This window comes from Sordaria macrospora, chromosome 4 (assembly GCF_033870435.1).
Source record: "Sordaria macrospora chromosome 4, complete sequence".
Lineage (NCBI taxonomy): Eukaryota > Fungi > Ascomycota > Sordariomycetes > Sordariales > Sordariaceae > Sordaria > Sordaria macrospora.
This window is the reverse complement of record NC_089374.1, coordinates 4768504-4780572: the sequence shown is the minus strand read 5'-3', so window position 1 is coordinate 4780572 and position 12069 is coordinate 4768504. Positions and strand designations below refer to the sequence as shown.

Below are 12069 nucleotides of genomic sequence, written 5' to 3'. Positions count from 1 at the left end.
TATTGGTGATGTTGTAGGAACACCTTGGTCAATCTGGGCGCTGCTTCCATGGGGGTGGACGACACCGAAAAAGAATTTACTGGCAATTGGGAAGGAGCAACCGTTAGTTCAATTTATTGGCTGCTACTTTCCATAACATACCCTACTAATGTACAGTCGGAATGCAGGGTATGGATGGCCATACTTGCTTCCATTGTGGTTTGTTTCTGCTTCTTCCGATCAATCTTTCCCTTTGTCATATGCGCTAGAGATAACGTGCACGATGAGTTTAAGGGCGGTTATCTGGACCAGGACGGCTCCATCTACGTCTCTGGGGATTATATTATATCCCTAGACTAGACGAAGTAATGGTATACGACAATGGGCTTGTGAAAGAGTGTTATGTCTGTCGCGATGTGTTTCTACAACCGACGGAAGGCACCGTTCAGCAGAAGTGGGTGGTGACGGGTGTGAGGATTGGGTTTGACGGAACGTCCGCGGCGCTGGCGCGACAGGAATTTATCCTGCATCCTCTTGGCCCGAAAGTTCTTGAAATCAGGGATTTGTCCCTGCTTCCTGTACAGGACAGCAAGGACTGGGAACTGCTCAAAGGGGTACTGCAAAGAAGAGCTAGGAACATCACCAATGACCTAGGAACTGCCTTGAGATCCTTCGCCTGCCGTCATTACAGGGCTCCGGCATGGGATGGCTACGACATTGGCATCCGAGACGGAAGAAGGCCAAGTCTATACATCAACGAGCATGTCATGGTGGACTTCAAGCAGTTGCCATACAAGAAACGCCATTTCAGTCCAGACACTATTGAGGATATGAAGTCTGACGGCTCAAACTATACGAGCATTCCCTTACATGCAGGATCAAGAAGCACCGAAAGGGGCTCCAACCAACCCCAGTCAGATTCAGAGACCGACTACGATTCGACGCAGGACTTCATTAACGCGAATATGAATGGCTGGGATGCTAGCATATCCCAAGAAACCAGTGTTCCCAATGAGCCTAACCTTGGAACAATAGAGGGACTTGCTGAAGCCTCCGTCAATCAGTTCCACATCACACTTGATGAGTTCGGGCTGCTTTTTCCCGCTCTTGTTCCGGCGTTTGGCTTGACCAGCAGGCAGTGGTATTGGGTTCTTAGTGACCGACTTGAGGACTGCCGTGGAACAAGGCCGCGTTCGAATCTTTCCAGCATGACCGGATGACCAAAGATCTGATGAGGACCTTAGTCCAAGGCCACAAGAGTTTTTCCATGGCAGCAGCTTCCAAAAATGGCCTTTCTGGCATGTGCCAAGGAAGAGGGCTTACTATCCTTCTCCATGGGTAAGATCCAGGGCCTGCCAACCCCCCATGCACTCCCATTCCGTGCAGATGTGTTGATAGCACCAGTTCTAGAGTGGCATAAACTGACGTGTGAGCACAGAGATCTCGGACTGGGAAAGAGATTCACTGCCGGTAGGCGTCCCTCCATACTAGCTACTAGTTAGCAGCCCCTCACATATGATCTTGCTAACAGGATCACACTTTTCAGAAAGTATTTCGGAACCTAACTGTCAATGTAAGCTAAAGTCTGCACTGTCCCCTAACTCAGTCTAGAACGTCGTTAATAGCGAGGATGAGTAAGGGACGGTCTGTCAAGAGGACCTTGAAGACAGCTGTGGCCTTCGCCAACGGGCAAGAAAAGCCTCTTGGGACACGCCACGTCTTGGCAGTCTTGCGGTCGGAACTGAGCGCCGAGGATTTTGAGAACGATGAGGAGATGTGGGAGAATCAAGTGCAGCCCGCACTACAAAAGCTGCACATGTTAGACGTTCCTTTCCAGGAAGATTGAGAGTGCTTTTGAGGGAAGATGGAGGCCGGATTGGGTGCTAGCTTTGACCTAGATAAACATCGCATCCTTGTTCGAATAGATGCCCAGTACTCTCACCCACTGAGTGTTTCCCTGCTCCAAGACCAGCCTGTTCTTGTTCCTGAGCTCCTCCTGAGCTCCCTCCTCATCGCTCGGTAGATCGCGACAATGGATGCATTTCTTGTTGTCAGTTTGGTAGTTCACCATGCTCCTGATCTTCTCCCTTGCTATTGGAATTTACTGGCAGCGCTTCATCGCTAGGATCCAGACCTCGCACTTCTTTTCATGGACTTGCACGAGAAAGGCCTGGCGCCAGACACTCTGGCAACAGCACACTGGCGGCGGTGGCGCCGCTGACAACCTTACGGGGTTTTTACAGAGTAGAGGGGTGGAGGTTGACCATGGCCACGACATTGACAGGGTTACGGTGGACTTGGACAGGCTAGTTCACCGTGCAAGGAGACGGGAGGAGGCCTTGCGGGAGGAGGAGAGCGCGAGCGAGAGCGGAGAGGAGTGATTTTGTTCTTTCTTTTATCTTTTCCTTTGTTCTACAGGTCCCGCCATATACTGGCGGCACGCTCACTGGGCGATTCGATTATAAGTGTTGGGCCGCGTTTACGCTACGGGCAACACATGATTTATACTGGCAATAGACCTCGGGTTTCCCTCGGGTTAATGGTCTTTTGGTGGACATTTAGGGCATTGCTTCTATTTTTGTATGCTAGATTCACCGATGTGGCACGTCTCATGCCCTACGGGAGGCAGAAGTAGACATTAAAAACAACAACAACAACAACAACAACAACAACAACAACAACAACAACAACAGTACCTAGTTTATCACGACATGTGAAAGGGGCGTCTTTCAAAGTCTGATGGAAGCGTTGCCAGGGGGCTAGGTTTTCATTGTGGTAGCATACCTAATTATCTGCGAAATTGTCAACTGTTCTTAATGAACTTGTGATTGTGATACTTGAATACCTTACTTTATGTTCTGCTTTATTGTCCCACGCATTTGTGATCTTTAGTGTAATTACTTCATATATAGAGGTAGTCCTACTATACTCCCAGGCTGCGTAATTCCCTTTTTCTCCTCATCCAGATCCAGCTAGTGCAGTTATGGGTGAAATATTAACGAGTGTCCCCCGTGCCTTACCCATCGTAATGAAGAGTATGTCCGTATCTTCCGTTTTGGGAATTAACCCACTTCTTTCTGCCTTGCCCTTGCGTGTAAGGTCAAAGCAGTACCATAATGTACCTACCTAATAAGCCACTTTGGGCCCTTTTAATCCACCTACGGACGGGTCTTGGCTTCTTACGTCCGCACTCCGCAGAAATGCGGACAGTGGAGCGCGCCGGTGCATTGCGTTTCGTCCATCAATCCCTCGTTACAGCTCTTCCTATACTCAAAACACGACCGCTCTGGAGTCCACCCAATTGCTCGCAACAACGATTGTTAATTTCAAAGACTTCCACTTCGCATTGCATCGTTTAGTTTGTTGCCATCCGTCACTTTCACCGTTTCTGCAGGGACTGGGTTTGACTCAAAGGAATCGGTGACCCACCTTCCGCGCCAAGACCAACTCCCGCTCCAGTCTCCACCACGGCACCACCACAATGCACACCATCGCGATTTCCAAACGATGCCGATCTCGATGCTTCCTGCATGCCGCAAACTGTACCTTGATAAATGCCTCATCCGACATCTACTTTCAACAAACAGCAGTACAGTCAGTAGCTGCTTCAAATCCCTCGTGGCGCAATTGGCTAGCGCGTCAGACTGTTAATCTGGAGGCTGTAAGTTCGATCCTTACCGAGGGAGTTTGGAGATTCCTCTTTTGTTTTTTTATGTTTTAATTCTCTTCGGATGCCTTACACATACCAAAAGTAAGGTAAGCAAGAACCTAATCCGTGGTTGTCCTCACCTTGTTGTTTTTCGCATCGGTCAGTGTGTCCTTTTCAGACGGACGGTTTCACTCGCTCACATACATACACATACGTATGGGCAAATGTTGGAAAAAAAAAAAAAAAAAAAAAAAAGAAAAAAAGAATCCTGTGGTTATCTATGCTTGCCATATTTTTGGCCTAAAACTGGAAAAAAGAAAAGCACAGGAAATAAGAGAGATTATGTACTAACATACCGAGCAATTCTGGCAAGATGAACATGAATGAGAAAACGAAAACAATCCAAGAAAGACGGCTTGCTACCTGGTCCCGTAACTCCATCGAACATTGCCACAAGATTTCCATCACTCATCCGTCACAAGGGGATCCATTCCCACATCATATCGTTTCGGTACCATCACAACCACATCCGCTATACCATAACCTCGAGCGAACCTTATAAGCGCTACCACCTAGTTCCATGCCGAACCTCAACACTCATATCATTATTACCATCTCAAACCGCGGTCGCATCCCCTAATACCATCATTACCGATCCCAACTATCCCTCTCACGATCCCTATCCCTCCCACTCTCTCTAACATTCCCAATCCTTTCCCTCAAGCCCTCGCGCATACTGACTACATCCCAACCCTCCTCTCTCTCCTCCCGCTCGTTGTCCCTATCCCGATGAGAATCTCTCTCCCGCTCGTTGTCCCTATCCCGATGAGAATCTCTCTCCCGCTCCCTATCCCTGTCACGCTCTCTGATCGTGCTGATACTCCCCTCTCGATCCCTTCCGCTATCCCGCACACTTCCATCCCTCTCCCGCAACCCGCTCTCCCGATCTCTTTCCGCCCGTGTTGACAATCTCCCCTGACTCAAATCCCTTGCCGAAAACCGACTTCGACTTCGAGCACGAGCAGTTCCTAAGCCGACTTGCGTTGCGCTCCCAGGTATCGCGTCGTCGATTCCGTACTCTACCCCTGGGTTCATGGCGCTGCCGCCAACGATCGTATCGCCGCCGTCCGTGGTGCTCGCTGTCTGGCTGCTGTGATGGGAAGACTGGTGCCGGCCACGGCTCTGGTTTCGACTCGAGCTTTGCTGTTTCCCTTGCAAGTTCGGCAGGGTGATGTACCGCTCTGGCAAGTCGACGGGTAGCAATTGCTTGAAGATCGGTTGGCTGGCGCTTCTGAGGCCTACTGCTGTCATTGCCGCATCGCGTTGGAGTTTCGATTCGACGATCTGGTGGAGTTTCCGTGTCGTAAGCCACTTGCCCGCGTACCCTCCATGTCCACCTGGTCCCCCACCGTGCGTCGATACCAACATCCCACTGCTTTCCAATCCACCACCGTCCGGGCCTGGCCACTCGTCAAGAACATCGCACATAGCGCTGGTCATGTCGTCACTGGTACTGGACTCGAAACCGCAGGCTGCAAGGAGGTGTTTGGTGTAGATTTTGCCGCTGGGTCCTTCGGTATGGTAAGTGTCGGTGGCGTCAGAGTGTTCCATGTCGAGATTGGCGCCGCCGGCAGCGCAACAGTCCAGGATGAGCAAGAGATCAGAGTTGATACCGAGAATGGCAGATCGGATATCGGACCATTTCACTTTGGAGATCGGGCGGTAGCGCTCACTGGAGGTGTTAGCGGTGATCACGGTCGATGATAAAGGAGGGAGACGTACTACTTCTTCATCAACTCATGATACGGCGTCGTAGGCTTCCCATGATGGGGACAAGCATCCTGGCTTAAGATGGCAGCATAAAGCTCCGCCGCAGCTGTTTGCGCCCATTGCGGATCCGTTGGGTGCTCATGACTGCTAAAGACCAACTCGCTTCTCTCGTCCAAGCTTCCATGCCCATGGTAATACACAATCAGAAGCCTGTCGTCTCTGGCATATTTGCCAAACTGCTTCAATTTGGTCAACATAGTTTTCAGTGGATCTCGCATGGGAATGTCCCAGTCGTCAACGAAATACCCGTAGGACTCGAAGGTGTCCCGGAGTCGTCGCGTTTCCTCTTCAAGAGAGACAAATTCGCTGCCAGGGCCAAACAAGTACGGGTGTGAATCGCTGTCGGTAACCTTAAGGTCATGGAAGGCCCAAGTCAGGATGAGGACGTGGACCTCCGTGTACTGATCGCTTTCCAAGGCAGGGTGGTAATACCTGTTCGTGTTAGGTGTTGTTCGTGGGAGTTGCTCGACATGGCTGCCAACGAAAGAGAAGCGCAAGTTGATCGAAAGTCACTTACGAAGGCGCAACACTAGGAGCCCTGGAAGAGGTACCCGGTTTCCTCAAACTCAACCCTCCCTGTCTCCCGTCATGGTCATACGTCCCTGTGCCGCTCATACTTCTTGCTAACCCACTAGGCTTTCTCGGACTCACAAGTCCCGATCCAACAAGGCCATCATCCACGCCGATGTTGTGCCTCGCCCGCAGGTTCGGCTCCGAAGGTGTGGAATAGAGCGAGTCCCGCTCGTCGTTGAGTTGATGAAACGAAGAGTCACGATCAAACACAGCTCTCCTTAGCTCCCTGTCCATTCTTTTACGCCGAACTGGCTCAACTGGCTCCGGTGACTTTGATGGTGCTCTTGAACTGGCATTCGGCCATACAGCTAGCCTCGGACTTGACCAACTGGCTTGGTCGTTCTTGTAATACTGAAGCGATGGACGATGGCCAGAGGGATAATGCTCTCGATCTCTGGTCTTCGGCTTCGGCGTCTGTCTGGCTTTCAGCCTGCGCGTTTGGTCATCCGAATCCTGTGCTGATGTTTCATCATCGGAGGGCGGCGGAGAGAAAGACCGAGGCACCGAAAGCGATCGCGTGCGCCCATGCCTGTGAACGTGCTCGAAACTGTCCTGTCGACAACGAGAAGAAGGGTAATGCGATGAAATAGTCGAAGCTGACTCGAAAAGACGTGGCTTTGGACGCTCGCGGTTTCGTTCCCTTTCTCGCTCGCGCTCACGATCTCTCTCGACCCTGCCGACGTGGCTTCGGGTTTCTCTTGGCGAACCGAGCGGGGCAGTGGCAGGGCCAAGTGGGAAGTCGCGATCGCTGTGGTAGGTCTTCAACCGGTGTGTATCGTCAAGACGACGCGGGCGATGCTCTGCTCTCCTCATGGCGAACGACAAAGTGTGTCGTCGGACGGAAGCCCGACGAACTTGTCAAGCTTGGAGTACCCCAGTTGGCGATCGCTAGTGATGGTAGGTGAGGAGTCCGGGGCCGTTGGTCGATGGCGGTTGGTGTAGCGCACAACAGTCCCTGTATCTTTCTCCTGCAGCGTAGCGCGGGCCGTCAAGGTGCGCAGCGTGTTTGGCGCGACGTGAGATTGGAATCACAACAACAACAGAAATACTTCAAGCCCTGCAAAACCTCGAAACAATCTTGTCGTCGCAACGGTGGTGATATACGGGGAGGTGGGAATGCAAGAAGACAAAGTTTGACCGGCGTTGCAAAACCCTTGACGAAAAACTGGGCATGAAGCCGCAGAGCTGGGAATGGACGATGAGTGGCTGCAACGCAGGGCAGATGCCACACAAGCATGCAGCAGCGTCAAGCGTCAGGCACCCGACTAGCGCCTAGCCAGCAGTCCAGCCAGCTAACAACCGTCGACCGATGATGGGCGCGATGACTGACAGCAGAATACCATTCGCAGGCTGCCAACTGCCTTGATCTGCCTTGTGTGTTGCTCTGGCTATGTATGAGTCAACGGGGTATCGATCGTCGATGTCAACCGTTGAAGGCGACTTGCTTGTGGAGGTCGATGAATGGTTGCAAGAGGAAGACTTGACAGTCGTAGACAGCCTGGAATCTGGAATCTGCCATGTCTGCCTCATCCATCCCCCATGCCTGCCTGCCCGTGCCCATGTTTGGCCAAGACGGCTGTCCTCAGGCGGCCTGCCTTGTGTCTCGTTGCGGTGCCGTAGTGGTGGGAAGGTCTGGAGGGTGACTGGTCTGCTGTGGTCTGGGTTCCTGTTTGGCTCATGTTTGGGTCAGTTTGGCTGAGTTTGGGTACCAAGCGGCGCTCATTGGGTGGAAATTACGGGACGCCGGGGGAAACGCGTTGCATGTCTGGACTTGTCTCGCATCTGCAGATGTGTGGACGTGATGCCGGTTGGTCCCCGGATTGTGTGGTGGTGTGGTGATGGATGGGGCGGTCTAGCGTCGTGGGTTTGGGTGGTGGTTTGTAGTGGTACAAGTGGCTTGGCTCTAGCTTGGACATCAGTCGGCCCCTTGCGCCCGTCGTTGGCCTCCGTCATGCCCGCTGTGGCTGCCCCTGGCATTCCATAATGTGACGCTGCGGACGCTAACAGACTGGCGATCCCCCAATATCGCGACACTGAAGTCCTGGTGTTGAAAGTGGTAAGTGGGAGTGTAAATAAAGGGGGTATTGGAAGGATTGGCGGGCAATCGCGGTATTGGTATTGGTGTTGTTGATCACCTTGAAAGACAATGTTTGGGAAGAAATTGGTTCTCAAAATCCAAAGGCCAGGAAATTTGACCATGTTCTTCCCCTCCAGGAACGCTTTTGCCAAATGTCACTTCTCACGGCGACGCATGGAATTATGTTCATCGTGCCCGTTCCAGATACAGCTGAGTCTGGCGGGAGAAGACACGACGGGCTCAAAGGCCTGGGACGGAAAACTTAAAAATGACATTCGCCGGGTATCTAATCGGTAATGGTACGGTAAAATAATCTAGGTAAGAAATAATAGGTACATGAGCCCCCGATAACAATAAGCAGGTCGCGTTCTACCTTCTTTACTGTGGATAGGTGCTTGCGCGTCTCTCTATCATCAGAAATCATCATCGTCGTCATCAAGCCAAGACAGGTCCTTGTCAGGGCCCAGGAACTGTGTGAGGCCCATACCCAACTCACCTAGCCCATCCAGGTCTCCATCCTCGTAGTCCGTCTCTTGAGATGACGTGGGTACCACCTCCATTGTTTGCTGTATCTGATTTTGTCCTGCGATGCTGGACTTTGGTTTGGGAGCTGTGGATGTCTTGGTTACCTGTGGTGCTTGTTGGGGCGGGTGCTGTGCCCGATCCTGAACGTTGGAGTTGGGTGGTGGCAGTTGCTGTGGGTGATTTGCTTGCACGACAGGCTTTGCAATGCTACGCCTCTGCGCTGGCATCCATTCCCCAGGCGGTCTCTTCACCTTGCTAATCGAAGGGATAAGATGCTTGATACTTTGCCCTGGCATCTGTTTTGCCTGAGTCAGAGGCCTTTGTGCCGGCACCGCGCCTGCAGCTGGCGAATCTGCCCTCCTCGCCGAAGGAATCTTCAACTGAGCAATCTCCTCACCCTGACGTCTCAGTCGTTCCATCACCTTCGCTCTCTCCTCATCTGCCTTTTTACGCTTCTCTTCCGCAGCCTTCTTGGCCCTTTGTTCTGCTACCCTTTTACATCTCTCCTTAATTAGCCTTTCACGGCGAGCCTTTTCCTGACGTCGTTCCTCATCCTCCTTGAATGTCTTTTCGCTTTCTGCCATGGCGAGCAGGATCTGTATGCCTACGCCGCTGGAGCCGAAGAACCGCTGAGGTGATGGGGATCGAGCCGGAGGCGCGGGTTTGGGCGCGGGAGGAGTAGCGCCTGAGGCTGTGGGCAAACTTGGGTTTGAAATTTTCGCTTGTTCTTGGCCTCCAATGACCGGACTTAGCTTTGGAGTTGAAGTTGCTGAAGCCCGTAGCCGCGGGCTTGGGATCGAGGCATTAGATATCCTTTCCGCCTGATTTTCGGATGTGGAGTCTGATATCGTCTTTGGGCCTCGTGTGGTAGATGATGGGATGGATGCGGGCCGGGCTTTGGAGGCTGTAGAGGTCGCCTGATGATTCGATGCCACCAAGTCCATTGAGCTTTGCTTCGAGGGAGTAGGTACCCTTTCAGCCAGTTTCCCAGAGGCTGGCCCAGAGACCGCATTTGGTGCTGGTGTTGCACTCGCTGTGCCCGACAAACGATGTCCCTTATTAGTTATTAAAGAGGGAGACGAAGAGGCCTTCTTGGGTGGTTGTTTGGATGGAGGTTCGAAGCGTTCCGTTCGGTTGTTAACCTTGCAGGGAGTGTCGCTTTCGAGCTCACGAATGTCCTGAGACGAGAAGAGTAAGTCCTGCGTGGAGAGGAAGGAGAAGAAGTCATCTTCAACAGGCTTGACTTCTTGCATCCGAGGCCGCGGAGGTGCGATTTGTACATGTGACGTTTGTCGTACGAAGCGTCTCGGCCCTGACGCAACAGGCGACTTAGAGAATGTCGCAGGGATCTGTGGTTGCTTATTAGAAAAGGTCTTGAATACGGGTGGCCGCGATATGGGCGTAGGCTGGGCACCCCCCTCCAGCTCTCGAAGCTCTTGAGATGGACTTGGGAGCAGGTCGTCGAGGTGCGACATGACAAATAACTGGGTGCTTGATGGTGGTGTATCACTGCTTGTGACAGCCGGCTTGCCGATATTGCTGGATAAAGACGCTCTTGATGCCGCCGTTTGAAGGTTGTTCCTTTGGAGGAATTTGGGCTTCTGGATAGCCCCACTGCTAGGTCTGGCCAAAGGTTTCTTAAATCTTGGTGGACCAGGCGAGGGATGTTGTGGTACAAATGCTGGAGGACCTATAGGTCTGTATTGCGGAGCGAACTTGTTGGAATTATTCGATGTGGACGGCATCTTGGGTGTGTTGGCAGGAGCTCCGGCCGGCTGCTGGGGTACCGGAGGATTGGGTCTCGAGACATGTGAAGGCTGACGAGCAGACACTGGAGGCCGTGGTGGTGGCATTGGAGAAGGATGGGGTTGTGGTGACGGTATTGGTTTGCATGGTCCGACAGCTGAATGCACCACCGACGGCTTCGGTGTAGACTCTCTGGGCTTCAGTTGGGAGTTCTCCTTTGGTACTTGCGGTTGCTTTTCCTTATTCGCGAGCTCCGGCTCCTGATAGCCTTGCGCCGACACTGTTTCCTTGGTCGGTTTTGGTGGCGTAGACCGATTCCCATCAGTTTCTCCCAAATGTGATCTCGGTCGCATACCAGTTGGTAACGGTTTGATAACCTTCCTTGCTGGAGCCGGCTTTGGAGGAGGAACTTCTTGTTCTTTCGGACGCAAGATCTCCTTGTTCGCTCGCGATCGGCTCAATCCCATGTCCTCCAGATGCCTGTCCGGCTGTAGCCTTGTCGGTTTGGGCAAAGGTACCATTACAACTTCTTCGGGAGTCTGTATCCTATTCATGCTGGATATTGCCCTCGAACTTGTCCTGCCGTTCGACTGGGATCCTTCTTTGCCTGCCCGACGTAGCTGCGAGCTTCGCTGGCTTGTACTTTCTGTCTTGCCCTCCACTCGTGGCATGTTCTCCTTGTCGGTGATCGTAGTTGTCCTTTCCTGTGATTTCGACTGTGAGTTTGCCTTATTGGGCGGAACTTCCCCTCTCTTGTCTTCCCCTTGGGGTGTATTATGCGACGTTGCCGCCATATTGTTCTCGTCTCCTGGTCTTGGCTGGCCATTGTCTGAAGCGTGCTCGGGGGTGTTTCGAGGCCTCTGCTTCTTGCTCTTATCTTCCACCAATTCTGTGTTCCCCTTGTCGGGTATTGTGACCGCATCTTGCCTCTTCGGTGGGCTGTCCTCGTCAAGTCGTGGTCGCTTCCTCGGACTGCCAACTACCTCGTCCCTTTCACCTGGTATGTTCTTATTCGAACTGTCCCTTTCCGGATAAACAGTCCGGATTGGTTCCTCTGAAGACTTGCCCTTGACATTCCCACTCGAATCTCTCTTTGGAGCCGTATTGCCATCGCCCTTCCGTATAAACCTCGAAATCGTGTCCTGACTTGGATGGACATCCACCAGCGGCAATCCCTTCTTCTTCCGCGCCTGTATGTCTGCCAACTCCTTTGCCTTCTTTTTGTCTCTTGCGATCCTCGCCTTGTTGGCTGATTTCTGCTTGTCGAGCTCTTTTCGAATCCGCTCTTGTTCTTCCAGCTCGATTCGACGCTGCTCGGCTTTGGAGAGTTTGGGCCCCTTGGTGGCTTCCTTGTACCGCTTCTTCGCTTGCTTCGAGGTCATCGCCTGGGGTTTCGAGGCTGGGGCATCGTCGCGCGAGATCAACCCTTGCATGCCCAAGGGGTTGGGCACCACGGTGAATGTATTTTGTCGTGGCATTGTCACATTGTTGGGGTCGCGGAATTGCGCGTCGGCGATTGCGGGTTGAGGATTATTGGTGTCGAGAAAAAGAGTCGGTTGTCGAAGGATGGAAAAGGGAGGAAGTTGGGTCCCTCAAATGAGCCTGATGATGTTGGAGAGGTCAAAGAGCACTGAGAACCCACTGGCCACAAGCGCGTTACAGTGCTTGCATTGTGTTGGTGGAAGTCGCG

General features: G+C 52.4%; 2 protein-coding genes and 1 non-coding gene across 3 annotated transcripts; 1 reads left to right on the top strand and 2 right to left on the bottom strand.

The window, feature by feature from the left end:
• The first annotated feature begins 3591 nt into the window (after window positions 1–3591).
• On the top strand, window positions 3592–3665 carry SMAC4_13691. The gene has a single exon. It is a non-coding gene; the product is annotated as a tRNA-Asn (tRNA).
• Window positions 3666–3893: 228 nt separating this feature from the next.
• On the bottom strand, window positions 3894–7447 carry SMAC4_09556 (uncharacterized protein). Its single transcript, XM_003344376.2, has 3 exons — window positions 5976–7447; window positions 5411–5890; window positions 3894–5360 (listed from the first exon to the last, which is right to left on the bottom strand). Exons 1-3 carry the CDS (start codon window positions 6842–6844, stop codon window positions 4277–4279), a joined length of 2433 nt encoding a protein of 810 aa, XP_003344424.1. The 5' UTR covers window positions 6845–7447; the 3' UTR covers window positions 3894–4276.
• Window positions 7448–8246: 799 nt separating this feature from the next.
• Window positions 8247–11857, bottom strand: SMAC4_09557 (uncharacterized protein; the record flags this gene model as incomplete). The annotated part of the gene is made up of 1 exon (XM_066090973.1): window positions 8247–11857. One exon carries the CDS (start codon window positions 11855–11857, stop codon window positions 8522–8524), a length of 3336 nt encoding a protein of 1111 aa, XP_065946975.1. The 3' UTR covers window positions 8247–8521.
• Between the last annotated feature and the right edge of the window lie 212 nt (window positions 11858–12069).